The 17,942-nt window shown below is 42.5% G+C and overlaps 1 protein-coding gene across 1 annotated transcript in view; it reads left to right on the forward strand.

Annotated features, from left to right (window-relative positions):
* Nucleotides 1-17,942, forward strand: part of VTA1 (vesicle trafficking 1) — a 317,517-nt gene that overhangs the window by 246,331 nt on the left and 53,244 nt on the right. Inside the window, exon 6 of the mRNA XM_029596502.1 lies at nucleotides 8,026-8,196. Coding sequence (XP_029452362.1) covers nucleotides 8,026-8,196 — 171 coding nt within the window. The remainder of the gene's footprint in view (nucleotides 1-8,025; nucleotides 8,197-17,942) is intronic.

The raw sequence follows: 17,942 nt of genomic DNA on the forward strand, positions 1-17,942 counted from the left end.
CATCATAAATGTTAGGTTCTAGAAGTTTGTTGGCTGTAATACATGGATATATGTGATTAGATCAGTACATATTGATTTAGTAGATGAGGTAATCAGTTTGACATAATATGAGTTTTATGTTTTCAGATACAAGTGATGGAAGTTATTGGTTTTCATTGATGTTTGGTCGTTATAAAAGTATTCCCCTGAAGAAGCCAACATTGGCGAAACGAGGACCTTGTCGGGATAGGAGAAAGCATCAGCCAAATGAGATACACCACTGATATATGTTAACTGTTTTGATTAAGGAATGTAATTCAAGAGATATGGGATAACATTGTTAAAGTAACAAGTGGTGTATTCCTTTGTATAGACCAATTTTAACATCAATGAGGTTAGGGTTTATTTAGTTCAATCAGGGTCAGATTGAGGATAGGTATAGGAGAGGATAGAGGGTCATAACTGATAGGTCTAAAAGTGGATTTTAGCACATTTGAAATATTTAATGTTTTGCAATTCAATTTTTCACTTAAATTATTAGTATATTTGTCAAAGCAGTCAATAAAAGATTTATATTTCTAAGAAATATCACATATTTGAATTGATTTATTCAAAATAACAAATAGTGCTTATGGTCTCCGACGGCTGCACGTTGGAGGTTTTTTGTATATATATATATATATATATATATATATATATATATATATATTGAAAAGCACCGGTCCTGAGGCACTCCACTGTTTACTCTTTTCCACTGAGAAAACTGACCATTTAATCCTTCTCTCTGTTTCCTGTCTTTTAACCAGTTTGTAATCCACGAAAATACATCGCCTCCTATCCCATGACTTTTTAGTGTTCTTAGACACTTCTCATGAGGGGCTTTGTCAAATGCCTTCTGAAATTGGTGGATGTGTGGTGCTTTGGTATGGCATAGAATCCAAGAGGATGCAGATCCTGCAGGAGACCAAAAGCACAGAATCTTTCTGGATGGAAATTCCCTATATTGTGGGGAAGAATATAGCGGTGAGGATAAATATAATCTGCCAGGCCATAGCAGAAAAGACTAAATGATTTCTTTTCTTTGGTGTTTAATGAAGAGGTGTTGAGAAGATACCCATGCCATTAACGGTATTTAATGGGGATGACTAGAAAGAACTGAAACCCATCACAATGAACCTGTATGATGCAATAGGGCAGATTAACAAACCAAAGAGCAGCAAATCATCTGGACCAGATGGTTTACACTCCAGAGTTGTGAAAGAAATTGAAATTGCAGATCTAATACTATTAATTTGCACCCCATCAATAAAATAGTATATTGTAGTTGAAGATTGGAGGATAGCAAATATGATGCTGATCTTTAAAAAGGGTTCCAGGGGAGAGCCCAGAAACAATAGACCGGTGAACCTGACTTCAGTGCCAGGGAAAATCATGGAAACCATTGTTGTGTTTGGTCTGCTGGACAAAGCTGTGGACCCTTGTGCTTACTTCTAACCATGGCAGTCTCCCTAGCTGACACAACCAACCGTCGCACTCCAACAGGCTTGATGCCGCTGACCTCGTTCAATGCAGCCTTTAGGCATGTGCATCTGCCTCAGATTTAAAGGGCCTACAGTGCCCACCTATGATGTTACTGCCTTCCGTCCTTTAAAGGGCCTTGCTCCCATCAATTCATGCCTCAGCAATAGGTTGACTACCTCTAGATTTACGCAAGGGAAGTCTTGCCTCTCCAATCTGTACATTTTTTTGAAGGGGTTAATAAACATGTAGTTAATTGTGAGCCAGTGGATGTAGTGTATTTGGATTTTCAGAAGTCGTTTGAGAAAGTACCCCATGAGAGACTCTTGAGAAAAAAAAAAAGTCATGGAATAGAGGCAGTTGTGGATTGTAAACTAGTTAAAAGATAGGGAACAGAGTAGGACTAAATGGTCAGTTTATTCAGTGGAGAAAAGTAAACAGTGGAGTGCCTCAGGGATCTGTACTGGGACTGGTGCTTTTTTAATATATTTATAAATGATCTGGAAAAAGTTTTGATGAGTGAGGTGATCAAATTAGCAGATGACACAATTATTTTGATTTGTTAAATCACATGCAGATAGTGAGAAATTGCAGGAGGACCTCGCAAGCTTGGAGACTGGGCATCCAAATGGCAGATGAAAAATGTAATGTGGAGATGGTTGTGCAAAAATGATACATATGGGGAAAAAATAACCCATGCTTTAGTTACATAATGTTAGGTTCCATTTAGAAATTACACCCAAGAAAGGATATGGTTGTCATCGTGGACAATACTTTGAAATCCTCAGCCTGTGCGGCAACAGTCAAAAAGAGTCCTTGAGGGCTGACCAAAATTATTCTGGTGGCCAGGCTTCTGGGGAAGTTGCAGCCCATCCGCATACTTCTCCCAGCTGCCTTAGCGGTCATCTCTGAAAGTCACCAGACCCACGTCAGGGCTGAACTGCTCCCACCCCACTTTCCTCGAACAGCCGGCTAGGTACTGGGGAGGTTGCAGATCTTTCTTTATTCCACTACATTTTGTATTCCTGATGCTAATGCTCCCCAGTTTTATTCCCTGCTGCAAAACCACTTAACACCCCAATCCACCTTCCCCATTCCCTATATTCTTTCTCACCTTCCTATTCTGTCATCTACACTGTCCATTGCTCATTGAACTTCAAAGTATTATTCCTTCTAATCCAGCCATCTCCATTTTTCCTGATAGCATCTTATCTTGTTGCTGTCATCACACCTCTACCCTTTCTATGTATTCTCCTGCTCTTCCTTCTACTCTGTCGGGAATATCAGTCCCAATCCTGGCCTTCCAAGGCAACTTTCACACTATCAGTACATATCAAACCATTTACCCCTGCAATCTTCTCACTTATTATCCTCTTCTCCCCCTCTTCTCTTCTTTTGTGGTGCTCCATGTGGAATGCCCCATTATATTCCAAGGAAAGCTTGCTTATGTTCATAACCGCTGTCTCTCTCCTACTCTTTATCTCCTTGCCTTGACTGAGATTTGACTTTCTCCTAAGACTCTGGTTAAGTTGTTGTGTCTGCCCATGGAGGTTATCTTTTCTTCCCGTACATTTCACACTAGTTGGCATGATGTTTTGGTGCTGGATTGCTGCTGCCCCCCTCCTGGAGGTTTGAACTCTTCTTCCACTTCAGTTCCACTCTTTTTCTTCCTTCGAGTCTCCATTCCATCTGCCTCTTCACCCCACACTCTCCAGTTAGTGGTATATATTGATCCCCTGATAAACCCCCCTTCTCTCTATCGACTTGATTCCTGACTTCCTTCTTTCTTGACCCCATCTTCCCTTTCTTTATTCTTGGCCACTTTCCCCTCATGTTAATTACTCATTTGACTCATGCCTCCAAATTCCTTTCCTTAACCACCCTCATTTGAACTCCAACATGTTCTAATACCTCTGCTCACAAGCATGGCCACTGCCTTGACTTAGTCCAGGGGTTGCCAACTCCAGTCCTCGAGAGCACAAACAGGTTGGGTTTTCAGTATATCTATAATTGAATATGCATGAGAATTTGCATACACTGCCTCCATTGTATACAGATCTATCTCATGCATATTCCATTGTCGATATCCTGAAAATATGGCCCTGTTTGTGGCTCTCGAGGACAAGAGTTGGCCACATCTGACCTAGTCTTTTCCTCCAGAGCTGCTCTCTTTCAGACTTCTCCACCTCAGTTCTTCCCGTCTCAGACAATCATCTAATAAGTTTCACACTAAATCCCCCTTACCACACTCTCATCTAGTCACCACCAACACGTTTCAAGTTACTGTTTCATATCTCCTTTCCCTCTACCTCATTGCCTGAGTAAGTTGATGTAGCAGTTTTTCTTACACTATACTCTTTCTGCTTTAGACACTCTTAGCCCCTCCCCCTTACCCATCCTGGTGAGGTGCACCAATCCCCATCCCTTGGTTGAGTCCTAGAATTTGCTTACTATGTTCCTGTGAAACACCACTGCAGAACCTGACTAAAATCCCATGCAGGACTACATACATTTCTAATTCATGTGACCTTTCTTCCAGTTTGTTATTACACTTGCCAAGCATGATTACTACATCCCATCTGACAAACTTTCTTCTAACTATTGCCATTTCTTTGCTACACTCAGTTCCCTCCTCAAATTCTTTGCTTCCCTCTCCTTCACTCTCTCCCAGGCTATAGCTGACTATTTGCAAGACAAGATTCACAAAATTAGTCGAGTTCTTAACTAGGTCACTGCTACCCTTCCTCTCCCCCACTTCATTCCTCTACACTTCTCCTGGCCTCACCCACTCTCTTCCTCATTTTTTGGAGGAAGCTGCCCATCTTCTCTTCCTCCTCAAAACTCACTACTTTTCCTCTGATCCCATTCCCACCTAGTTCCTTGGCTGTATCTCCACTGCAGTCATCCCTTTTATCACATCATCAATCTATCATTTTCCATGGCTACTGTTCTTGATGGCTTCAGACAGGCTGTGAACACACCACACCTCAAAAAACACACACTGGACTCTACTTGACCTGCCAACTATCGTCCCATTTCCCTCCTCCCTTTTGCTTCCAAACTACTTGAACAGTGCTGTTCACTGCCACTGTTTTGACTTTATTTCATCTCAAGCCATTCTTGATCCTCTCTTGGCTTGAGATGGTTTTTGTCCTCTACATTCCATAGAAACAGCACTTGCCAAAGTCTCCAATGACCTATTTATGGATAAAACCAAAAACTTTTACACTGTATTTATTGCCACATTTAACACTGTTGATCAGCATCTTCTTCTTGATACTCCATCCTCATTTGGATTTTGGGTCTCTGTCCTGTCTTCATTCTCTTCTTACCTCTCCTATTGCACTTTGAGATTCCTGTGGAAGATTCTCCTCTACAGCCATCCCACTATCAATTGGTGTGCATCAGGGTTCTGTCTTGGTCCCTCTTTTCTCTCTTGGTGCTCTGATTTCGTCTCATGGTTTTCAATACCATCTTTATGCTGATGATTCCCAGATTTCCGTCTTTCCACCAGAAATTTAATCAAGAATTGAGTCCCAGATCTCAGCCTGCTTGTCTGACATTTCTGCCTGAATGTCTCACCGCCACCTTAAACTTAACATGGCCAAGACAGCACTTCTCTCTCTCTCACACTCACTCAAACTCACTCACTCAAACTCACTCACACACACTCTCACACACGCCACTCAAGCCCACTTCTTCTCTTCCTCCTTTCTCTAATTTTGTGGATAACATTGTAATCCTCACCTTCCCTCAGCTCTTAACTTTGGAGTCATTTTTGACGACTCTCCTTTTCTACACATATCTACAACATTGCTATAATGTGCAGTTTCTTTCTCCATTGCATCACCGAAATCCCTTCATTTCTAAACATGTTACCAGAACCCTTATCCACTCTCTCATCACCTCTCACGTAGACTATTACAACCTGCTCCTTGCGAGTCTGTCAGTCAGCCAACTCTCTCCACTATAGTCTATTCAAAATTCAGCTGCACAACTTACTTTTGGCCTTTTAAGTCAAATCATTGGTTCCTTATCCATTCCTGCATACAGTTAAGTTCCTCTTGCTCACCTACAAGTCATCTCCTCTCTATCTCTCTCTACTCCCCTACTCATGCACTCCACTCATCAGGCAAGTCACTCCTACCTATGCCCTTCTCCTGTACTGTCAATTCCTGACTCTGTGCTTCCTAATTGGCTGCACCATATGCTTAGAATAGACTTCCTGAGCAGGTATGTCCTGCTCCCTCTCTTGCCTTAAATCCCATCTAAAAAAAAACACCTTTTTGAGGCAGTTTTTAAATCTTAACTCCAATAGTCCTGCTTACAGCCTCATTGATTTTTAATCATTGTCTTAATAAATGAAATTCCCCAAATCTTTTTCCCTGTATGTTTGTCTTAGATTGTAAGTTCTACAGATCAGGGACAGTTTTGTACAACACTGCATATGTCAGGTAGTGCTATGGAAGTGCTTCGTAGTAGTAGTTGCAGGCTTCATCTAAGCAATCATTGTCTTTTTAGTCGAGGATAGGCCCTGGAGCAGGTCTCACGCCCTCACTCGAATCACTGTTATAGAGGCTTGAAGGACTTGGCTCATGAGTTCAAGTAGATGAGCTCTGTGCCTGGAGCAGAAGCTTTGGCATTCCCTGTCAGTGTATGACTTCTAGGACTGAGAAGCAGTCGAAGTGCCCTATCTGTACTCTGAAGCAACCACACCTCTAGGACAACTTCCATTGAAAACAAACATTTTTATGCTTTTTCATTATAGATATTCTGAAAATCAGGCTTATTTTGTGGCTCTTGAGGACTGGAGTTGGCCACCCCTGTAATAATTGTTTATGGACTTTTCCTCCAGGAATTTGTGAAAACATCTTTTAAATACAGCTTTGTTAGATACTTGACCAAATCCTATGGCAACAAATTCCATAGCTTGATTGTGTGTTGAGTGAAAAAAAAAAAATCTCCAATTTATTTTAGGCACAGCTACCCAGTCAGGTTTTTGGGATGTTTATAATATGCTTGAGATAGATTTGCATATATTGCGACTCCAGGTTATGCAAATCTATCTCATGCATATTGATTGAGGCAGTCCTGAAAAATTGACTGGCTGTGTGTGCCTCCAGGAGAGAGCTGGGAAGCACTGCCCTAGTCTTGGTAACTATCAGCCTCTATTTACCTGTTACATCTTACGCATGATTTTATAAACCTTATCATATTCCCTCTATTGCTTCTTCTCCAACCCCTAACCTGTTTAACCTTTCTTCAAAAGGGAGCCATTCTTTCTCCTTTTTCATATTTATCGCCAATTTCTGGTCAGAAAAACACTTGTATCTGGATACATTTAGTCAAGTATATCCAGTGGCAGACTTATCAGAGTAAGTCCCAGTGAAAATCTGCCTAACTTTACATGGCTAGCTTATCCACTTAACATCTCTCTGAATATTGACCTCTGCGAGTGTAAAATGACCCCTTTGTTTTTTTATATCTTTTCTACTCATTTCATTGTAAGGTATTCTGGATGGAAAACCTCATGAAAACAGCATATAAACATTCATTATGAATGTACTATGACAGTTTACCTGGGGTAGGCATTGTTTTGCAGAGTGTGATACCATAGAAACTTTCAACTAATGACGGTCCCTGTCCCAATTTTGTGTGCAGGGTTAAAACACATTTGACTGGTGCTTATTAAACAAATCTCATCCAAAATACTTTACCATGAACTAATTTTTGCTGTCCGTGTTTCTGCTGATACATGGTAGTCTATGCCACAGCCAAAATGATAACCTTAAAATAAAATAAATTAATACACAAGAGTTTTAAGATTGCTGTTTGAGTAGCATTAGTGGTATTTTGTCTATTGTCAGGCTACAGGGCCTGGACATCTGACCTTTCAGAGTGTAAAAAAAAAAAAAGAAATGAGCAATTCAGATGCTGCTTGAAAACAGAAATCAAAGCTCCAGACTGTACAAACTGTGAAAGATTACACACAGCTGATGCCGTGGTACATGCAGTTGAAATACCTGCAATTAGCAGATTCAGTGTTTTAACATCTGCCATGAAGTTACAATTGAAATTATAATGGGAGAAATTGAAATAATAGGTTTGAAAATAAATTAAAAAGTATTTTTGCTTTTCAGATGTTCATAATATCAGAAGACTATTGTGTTTTTGTAAATTAAATCCATCTTCAATTTAAACTTCTGAGTACTGTACCCAGCAGAACATGATGCAGAATTAAAGTTCCGAGTTTGTGTTTGTGGGTGCTTTCTCTTTTAACTCGTATCTACTTTTCCTGCCTACTATACATCTGTGTGGTGGCTACATATATTTTCTTTTACTAAAGCAAATATATCAAATCCAACATGATGAACTCTGTTTCAGTCAGCTCATCACCCTACTTACCTCTTTATAACAAAATCTGCATTGATGATTTTTTGGAACATAGGTTATCAGTTTCACACCAAATTCACTGTATTTTTGGATGATGTAGATATGTAACAGTAATGGTTTTCTGTGTCTCCACAGATAATGAAAGTGAAGAGGCCGGCTTGTTCTCGCTGCCGTCCAAAGGATCTCCACCTTCATCTTCTGCATACAATCCCAGCAATATGCCCACAACTAATTATACTGGCATACAGATCCCTCCGGGAGCCCATGCTCCAGCCAACACTCCAGCTGAAGTACCTCACAGCACAGGTATGGAACAGTAGCTCACTGTCACTGGGGTGGGTGTGTGATATTCAGCTTTTCTGAGCTAGTTACCATCTTACTAAAGCAAATTGATTCCTTAAAATAGGAGCACAGTTAGTGATCGTTTCTCTGCAATCTCCTGCAGTGATACCAAATGGGTCCGTTCCCCAGTTGAGAATTCCTGAGGTAACTTTCATGGTCCCTCAGATGTGTGCCTGGGTCCGGCAGCTGGTTTTCCAGCCAGCATGGACTTAGCTGATTGTGCAGCTTAAAGGCAGCGGGTGCAGTAAGCAGAGGGCAGCAGTGATGGCAGATGTCCTCTCCCCCTGTTGCCTGAGACCGTCTCTATACTCAGCTGGGAAAGGCTGAGTTTGGGTAAGTTTTAAAAAGGAAAAAAAAAAAAAGAGAGTAGAGGTGTTATGTAGGACTCCCTCCGGTCTCCGTGCTTGGCGCACCTTTCCGACATTTGTTCCCGCTCCTGTTGGAGTTAAGGGAACTGGACAGCCAAGGTGGGCTAGGCCCCACTGTTAGGCTTTTTCCGATGCGCAGCGTGGTGGGCTGCGGTGACGTTTTCTTGTGCTTTTCTGCATGTTCGGCTGCCCTCTACAGGACTGATGGTGTGCGCAGTGCATCTTAACTGGGTGTCCGAGTTGTTCGCCCAGTTTCTTTTGGGCGAGCTACCGGTGTGCATTTTCTAAGACATATCGGTTGTGTGTCCAGGTTTGGCACAGTGTCAGTGTGCTTAGTTTTGCGGCGTATAGACTTGGGGTGCCTAACTTTTGTGCGCTTACATTTTTCAGCGTGAATCACATGGATGCACATCTTCAGTTGCCTGTTAAGCGTACTGACGAACTAATGGTGCCGATGGCCATGAAACCTAAGCACCTTTCTCTCTGCGTGGTCTGTCACATTCGGGCATCTCACCTGGAGTGCCCTCTAACATGTCAGCACTGCTTAGAGGCTCAGGGTGAATTATCTCCCTCTGATTTTGCTAAGACAGGTTCTTCCCAGCTGATGATGCCGGGTTAAGGACTTGTCCAGAGGGATGCCTGACCTTGGAACTCCCTTGACTAGTTCCTCCACAGGGGGGGATGGTGGCTTAGTGGGTCCCGCACAAGTGCCTTCTGATTTTGGCATGGATCCTTCTACCTTTTCTTGGGTAAAATGTTTTTTAAGGATTCCAATGCTTTCTTCAGGTGTATTCCTCAGCCCCACCCAATCCTGTCAGGTCAGACCCTCAGGCAGTGGCCCCGCCCTCTTCCGGTTCTGTGTTTAAGCATGGAAGCACACCTCTGTTACCTACAGGTATTCCTGACATGAACCTGGATGGCACTGATGATGAGACAGATCCTGACTCTATGAAATATGGGGAAATTCCTCCAGGATTGGAACTGTATAGGCCTGTGTTGCAGTTCTTTCATAGAGATGAATTGCTGGCCCTGATTTCCCAGACTTTGAAGATGTTGGGAGTGCCTGGGGCAGATTCCTTGTCTGAGCCAAAGGAAAATCCCATTTTGGTTTCTTTGCTTTAAAACCTCTTGTTTTTTCCCTGTAGGGAAGACATTCAAGAATTAATTGATCTTGAGTGGGACGCTCTGGAGGCAAATTTCATAGAAACATAGAAATGATGGCAGAAAAGGACCAAATGATCTACCCAGTCTGTCCAGAAAGCTTATGCCAGTATCTGCTGCACTGTGCAGGTTACCTCCATGCTTATTAGATTACCATACCATAAAAGTCAGGGCCCTCAGATGCTGTTTGAATTCAATTTCCGTTAATCGTTGCCTTGAAAGCAGAGAACAATGTTGAGTTGCATCAAAAGAATCAGGCTTAGTGATTAAGGGTAGTAAGCTCTGAATCAGCTAGTTACCCCCATGTTTGTTTGTTCCCCAAACCGTAAAATTTGGGGCCCTTGTCGGTTGTTGTCTGAATCCAATTCCCCTTTTCTCATTGCCATTGAAACAGAGAGCAATGATGGAGTTGCTTTCACAGTATCAAGGCTTAATTGTTAAGGGTAGCAAATGCCACACCAGCAAGTTACTCCCATGTACTCTTTTTTTTTTTTCTTTATTTCCAATCTCTAGTCTTTAGGGGATCCACAGTGTTTATCCCATGCCCCTTTAAATTCCTTGACTGTCTTCACCACTTCTTCCAGAAGGACATTCCACGCATTCACCAACCTCTCCATGAAGACATTTTTCCTGACATTGGTTCTGAGTCATCCTCCCTGTAGTTTCATTTCATGACCCCTAGTTTTATTGATTTCTTTCCAACAGAAAAGGTTTGATGCGTGTGCATCATTAAAACCTTTCAGGTATCTGAAGGTCTGAATCTTATCTCCCCTGCACCTCTTTTTTTCCAGGGGATACATATTCAGATCCTTCAGCTTCTCCTCATGTCTTCCAATGCTAACCCCTCACCATTTTGGTTGCTCTTCTTTGGACTGCCTCTATCCTGTCTTTATCCTTTTTGAGATACGGGCCCCAGTATTAAACGCATTACTCCAGGTGACACCTCACCAAGGATCTGTACAAGGGTATTCACCTCTATTTTTTCTTACTGCTATTCCTCTCTCTGCAGCCCAGCATTCTTCTGGCTTTAGCTATCACCTTGTCACATTCCTTCGCCATCTTCAGATCATCGGACACTATCACACCAAGCTCCCTCTCCCAGTCTGTGCACATTAGTCTTTCACCACCCATCACCTAAAGCTCTTTTGAATTGCCGCACCCCAGATGCATGACTCTGCACTTCTTGGCATTGAATCCCAGCTGCCAAATCTTTGACCACCCTTCATGTTTTCTTAAATCACTTTTCATTCTCTCTACTGCTTCAGATATGTCCACTCTGTTGCAGATCTTAGTATCATTCGCAAATAGACAAACTTTATCTTCTATCCCTTCCGCCAGGTCACTCACAAAGTTATTGAACAGAATCGGTCCCAAAACAGATCCATGTGGCACTCACTTAACACTGTTCTTTCTTCAAAGTAGGTTTTATTTACCATTACACGCTGTCTCCTATCAGTTTACCAGTTTGCAATCCACGCTACTACCTTGGCACCCTCTCACAAACTTCTCATTTTGTTCACAAGTCTCCTATATAGGACTGTATCAAAAGCTTTACTAAAATCCAATTAAATCAAATTGAGTGCTCTTCCATGATCCAATTCTCTATCACCCAATCAAGAAAATCAATCAGATTTGTCTAACAGGACCTTCCCCTGTTGAAGCCATGCTGCCTCGGGTCGAGCATCCCACCAGATTGTAGATAGTTCACTATCCTTTCCTTTCCTTCAGCAGAGTTTCAATTAATTTTCCCACCACCGAGGTGATGATAAACCGGCCTGTAGTTCTGCCTCCCCTCTGCTTCCACTCTTGTGAAGTGGGATCACCACTGCTCTTCTCCAATCTTGCCGTACCACTCCCGTTTCCAGTGATCTGTTGAACAGGTCCTTCAGCGTACCTGCCAGCACATCATCTTCTGCATTTTGCAGTGTTGGGGCTACATTATTGGTTTCGGACGCTGCCTTTTGGTCTAGCCAGAGCTTTTTCCAAGGTTATGGTGGTTGTGGTGGCAGAGTTGAGAGGATGGAATCCTAGTACACCCGTATTTGGACGACTGGCTGATTCGCACCACGTCTCAGGAAGAGAGCCACCTGGTGACCCGCAAAGTGATCTCCTTTTTGCAAGAGCTCGGTTGAGTAGTGAACCTAGCCAAGAGCAATTTTCAGCCATCTCAGTCATTAGAGTATCTGGGTATTCGGTTTGACATGAGGCAGGACAAAGTTTTCCTGCCAGAAGATCGGATTCAGGTGCATCTTTTGGTGTCACAGGTGCATCTTTTGGTGAACACTATATGCTCAACAGTGTGGTGCTATCTTACAGTTACTTGGTTTGATGGTGGCAACCCTAGAAGTGGTGCCGTGGGTGAAGGCACATATGCGTCTTCTTCGGCACTCCCTGCTGTCTCATTGGAACCCACAGTCTCAGGACTATTTAGTTTGGCTCCACTTGCCAATGGAAATCTGCTCTCACCTCCAGTTGTATTAGGAGGATTATCTGAGGGATTTTCCCTGAAATCACTGGTCTGGTTGATTCGACAGATGCAAGTCTCCAGGGTTGGGGAGCTCACTGCACAAGGACGCTGGAATACAGACGAGTCTCTTTGGAGCATCAATCATTTGAAAGCCTGGGCAGTCCAGTTGGCGTGCTTACAGTTCAGTGACAGACTGCAGGGTCAAGCAGTATGAGTGAACGACAGTGGCTTTACATCAGTCGGCAAGGAGGAAGCCAACAAGTGTCGCAGAAAATAGACCAACTTATGGAGCAGAAGGGCATCTCCAGATGATCTCGGTCTCTCACATTGAAGGAAAAGACAACAAAGAGCAAACTTTCTCAGCAGGGAGAGTCTGGACCCATGAGAGTGGTTATTGTCAGATGAGGTATTTAGCTGATAGTGGATCGCTGGGGCCTTCCATTCCTAGTCCTGCTGGCGACTTCTTACAATGCGAAGGTTCCTCAATTCTTCAGTTGCAGGAGGAATCCGAGGTCCTTGGCTATCTATGCTCTCGTGCAGATGTGAGAAAAAACAAGAACAAGACTGATGCCTTGGAAAGAGATTTTATTCAATGTGAGTATACCCGCCTGACTCTGGCCGAGTTTTGCCCTTTGGGCTACGTCAGGGGCTCTAGGAAATATACAGTAAACATTTACTTTAATATTAGTATAAGACAACCCAATAAAAATGATACAAAAATGTAAAAATAGAAATACAAATTAAAGTAAAAATAAAGTTTACATATACAAGAATAAATGGACAATAGCCCAAAGGGCAAAACTCAGCCAGAGTCGGGCGGGTATATTCACATTGAATAAAATCTCTTTCCAAGGCATCGGTCTTGTTTTTGTTTTTTCTCACATCTGTGGCTACCCTAGACTGACTACCGCTTTGTTTTTGGAAACCTTCCCTATCTCGTGCAGGTCTGGCCAGAAGACAAGCTGCTGCATGCCTTTCCCCCGTGGCCCCTGTTGGGCAGAATAGTTCGCATAATCAAAGGCCACAGAAGACCATGGTATGCAGATCTGCAAAGACTCCTGATAGAGACCCCCCCCCCCCCCCAATCTTCATCTTCCACCGCACAAGACTCTTGCAGCAGGGGCCTGTCCTCCACGAAGATCCGACTTGGTTTTGTGTTACAGTATGGCCCTTGAGGGGGCTCATTTGTTGAAGCATGAATATTCTTCTGCAGTGATTGCTACCTTGCTACAAGCTCAAAAGTTCTCCGCTTCCTTAGCCTTTGTGCGGGTTTGGCAAGTGTTTGAGGCTTGGTGTGAGGATCGAGGTGTTCTTCCTCATTCAGTTAAGATCCCACTTATTTTGGAATTTTTGCAGGATGGGTTAAATAAAGGGTTGGCCCTTAATTCCTTGAAGGTACAGGTTGCAGCTCTTGCCTGTTTCAGGGGCCAGTTGAATGGTGAATCCTTATCGTCTCATTCTGATGTGGCCCTTTTCTTGAAGGCATGCAAGCTAGCAAATGTACCTGTACAAATTTTATTTGAAAGCTTATTAAAGAGAGGAAACAAGATGGCTGCTGGAACGGTCGCATGATAACTTGCTCCTGCTTTCTACGATTCATTCTGGAAACTTTTTCAGCTTTTACTTGAAAAGATACCATACAAAAGAAAGGGAAAGGTCCATGTATTTCCCCCTGATCCAGATAACCTAAGTGGGTAACGCTTAATATCGGAATATGCGACCCAGACACCAGGAATGAGGACGTCGAGCCCCATTGGAGAGGTGGGGAGAGGAGCCCCATACTCACCTGGGGAGTTATTGCTGACTCCTCCGGATCCCAGAGCACCGCCGCAAGCCTGCACTTTGTTGGACCCTGCAGTTGCTGAGTCGCTGGTGGATGAGGTCACTGAGCATGCTCAGTCAGGAGGAGCTGCTGGCATCGGAGCAGAGGGGGAGTAGCCCCTGCTCATGCTGTGACCCTGGAGAGAGAGTAGTGGAGAGAAGGGAAACTAGCTCCTCGGTACCAACAGAGGAAGGCAGAAATGCCATGGAGCACGGGGTATGTTTGAGTTCCCCCAGGATTAATGAAACCGGCGGTTGTAACCCCGGATGCCCTATGGGATTTGATTGCTGGTATGGCAATGAACTCCAAGGAAACAGGACAGAAAGCGGAAGGAAGTTTCAGCAAGAATGGAGGTAATCGAACAAACCCACCAAAAGGAAAAAATGGATCAAGTTCAGGCTGTACAGAAAGTAACTGAAGATGTAAGAAAATTACAAGGCTTGAGTGCTATTACCTTAAAGGAACAGACTTCCTCTTTGAGAAGACTTGAGTTTGTTGAAAATTACCTTAGGCACCTGAACCTGACTCCTCAATTTCCCTAAGGTGTTGGGAGAGTTACCATTACAAACTTTTAAGAAATATCTACAAAAAATCCTTAAATTGCCTCTAGATAAAATTCCTCCAGTAAACAAAATATTTTTTGCCGCAAAGAAGTGCCTCCAATATAGTGGATCCTAACGTAACAGGGATAGATATGTCGAATTTATCCAATTTTCTTGAAAATTCTGATACTGAAATTGAGGTCTTCTTTATTTGTTATCTTTTTTTCTGAATATGAATTAAGTCTAATTATGAAGAATTATTTTAAAAATATGAATGTTCAATTCAAAGAGGGTGTGGTTCGTATATTTCCAGACCTTGCTAAAACAACGCAGTTGTATAGGAGGCATTTCCTGGTAATGCGACCAGATGTTTTGGCACTAGGGGCTAGCTATACCTTGTGCTACCCCTGTAAGTGCATTATAAAACTTTCAGGGAGAGAGCACCCAGAGAATTGCAGCGTTTCATCTCTAAAGAGAACAGACGACTGAGGGGGGATATGATAGAGGTGTTTAAAATCATGAGAGGTCTAGAACGGGTAGATGTGAATCGGTTATTTACTCTTTCGGATAGTAGAAAGACTAGGAGGCACTCCATGAAGTTAACATGGGGCACATGTAAAACTAATCGGAGAGAGTTCTTTTTTACTCAACGCACAATTAAACTCTGGAACTTGATGCCAGAGAATGTGGTTCGTGCAGTTAGTATAGCTGTGTTTAAAAAAGGATTGGATATGGAGAAGTCCATTACCTGCTATTAAGTTCACTTAGAGAATAGCCACTGCCATTAGCAATGGTTACATGGAATAGACTTAGTTTTTGGGTACTTGCCAGGTTCTTATGGCCTGGATTGGCCACTGTTGGAAACAGGATGCTGGGCTTGATGGACCCTTGGTCTGACCCAGTATGGCATTTTCTTATGTTCTTAGTATTACCATCTTGATTATTTCCTGCCTGGTGAGACCTGAGCCCCGTACCCGACTTCGGAGGGAGGGGCCAGAGGAGCTTTAAGAGCAGGCTCTCCTACAGTGAGCTTCAGAGCACCCAGAGAATTGCAGCGTTTCATCTCTAAAGAGAACAGTATTACCATCTTGATTATTTCCTGCCTGGTGAGACCTGATCGCCATACCCGACGTCAGAGGGAGGGGCCAGAGGAGCGTTAAGAGCAGGCTCTCCTACGGTGAGCTTCAGAGCACCCAGAGAATTGCAGCATTTCATCTCTAAAGAGAACAGTATTACCATCTTGATTATTTCCTGCCTGGTGAGACCTGAGCGCCGTACCCGACGTCGGAGGGAGGGGCCAGAGGAGCGTTAAGAGCAGGCTCTCCTACGGTGAGCTTCAGAGCACCCAGAGAATTGCAGCGTTTCATCTCTAAAGAGAACAGTATTACCATCTTGATTATTTCCTGCCTGGTGAGACCTGAGCGCCGTACCCGACGTCGGAGGGAGGGGCCAGAGGAGCGTTAAGAGCAGGCTCTCCTATGGTGAGCTTCAGAGCACCCAGAGAATTGCAGCGTTTCATCTCTAAAGAGAACAGTATTACCATCTTGATTATTTCCTGCCTGGTGAGACCTGAGCGCTGTACCCGACGTCGGAGGGAGGGGCCAGAGGAGCGTTAAGACCAGGCTCTCCTGCAGCGCACCACCGCCGCCGGCGCGCCTAAGGGGCATGCGCGGCTTTGCTCGGCTTCGCTCGGAGCAGTGAGGAGTGGTAGGAAATTTCCAAATTATAGCATATATTTTATTAGCAAATGTATCTATCAGTAAATGTTTCTTAAATTGTTTCATACAATTCTTTGGTGCTGAGTGAAAAACAGCATAGCGCTAGGAAATAGGACTATTACAGTTAATAATAATATTTCCCAAGTATGCCACCCAAACGAAAAGGGAAGATAAGGGTTTTCCCTATGGAACCCTTACCCACATTAACCCAACTGGATATAGACCGCTTTCTTACACAATTGGAAGAGGAAGTCGCCGGTGATTCCATTGGAGGAACTTGTGGAGGGGAACGAGTTACCACCCTGGAAGAGGCTTCTTTAAGCCCTGTTTACCACCAGCACAACGTGGTTCAGGAGGGAAACTGATTCAACAATCTCCCCAAGAAGAGGGAGGAGAGAGTCGATCAGTTGGTGCGCTCTCCGAGTCTGTGTCTGGGGAAGAATTTTCTGTAGAAATAGTGACAGCACCTATAAGATCAGGTGAACCACCTGTTGAGGAAACTGAACAGGAGAATGTACAGAAAATACCAGAGCAACTAAGCCAACTACCAGTTGTTGCTAATAGACCTGAGAAGGTAACTTTGGAATCCATTTGGGATGTTGTATCAGGTTTGAATGCCTCCATAAATAGGCTTGAAACTAAAATAGATAATGTATCCTCTACTTTTCAACATAAGATAAACAACACAAATCAAGAAATTACTGATATAGCAATTAAAGTAAAAGAAAATGATAAAGCTATAAAGTCTTGTCAAAAAATAAGTACATTGATTGCGAAAGGTCAATTATATTGCTCTAAGCGTTTGGAAACAATTGAAAATAGGATTAGACATCTAAATATCAGAATACTAAACTTTCCAAAAGTAGCAGGAGAAATTTCCTTTGTAACTTTAAAAAGACTTCTGAAAGAGGTCTTAATGTTTAATGATACAGATTTTCCTTCAATAAATACTTGTTATACTTTAGAAAGAAGAGGAGCTATACCTCAGACTGTTCCTGCTAACTTGACTAGTTTTCTTGAAAGTTCTACTACTGATGTCATAGAAAGGAATACTTTAGTAGTATCATTTATAACACAATTAGATGTCAATAAAGTTATGCGTAAATACTTTCAGAAATTTCCAGTACAGTTTTATGGTCAATCATTGAAATTCTACCCTGATTTAGCAACTATAACTAGGTTGAGGAGAGAGGAATTTCTTGCTATGAGACAGAAAGTTCAGTCTTTGGGTTATTCATTCCTTCTCCGATACCCTTGCAAATGTCAAATAAAAAGAGGAGAACAAGTTTTTACCTTTTTTCAAATAGATCAGTTTCAAAAATTTCTGGAGGCACAAACTCCAATTACATCATCCCCTATGGATCCAAATGATTAGGACAGAGAGTAGAGAATTCAATTGTGAGCTATGTTAAAAGTTTATTCTTATAATTTTATTATTTCCATAAATAATTCTCCTTTTGTCTTTAGACTCAGCAATGCTTAACCATTTGTCTAAAAATTGTTAATTTGTCTGATACGGAATAGTTGTATTTAATTAAGAGGAGATTTTTCTTTGTTATATGATCTTTCCCTTTGGAATCTTTATCAGTAATAATTACCATTTGTTTACATCTATGATGTATAAAAAATTTA

Source organism: Rhinatrema bivittatum, chromosome 3 (assembly GCF_901001135.1).
Source record: "Rhinatrema bivittatum chromosome 3, aRhiBiv1.1, whole genome shotgun sequence".
In the NCBI taxonomy this organism is placed as follows: Eukaryota; Metazoa; Chordata; class Amphibia; order Gymnophiona; family Rhinatrematidae; genus Rhinatrema; species Rhinatrema bivittatum.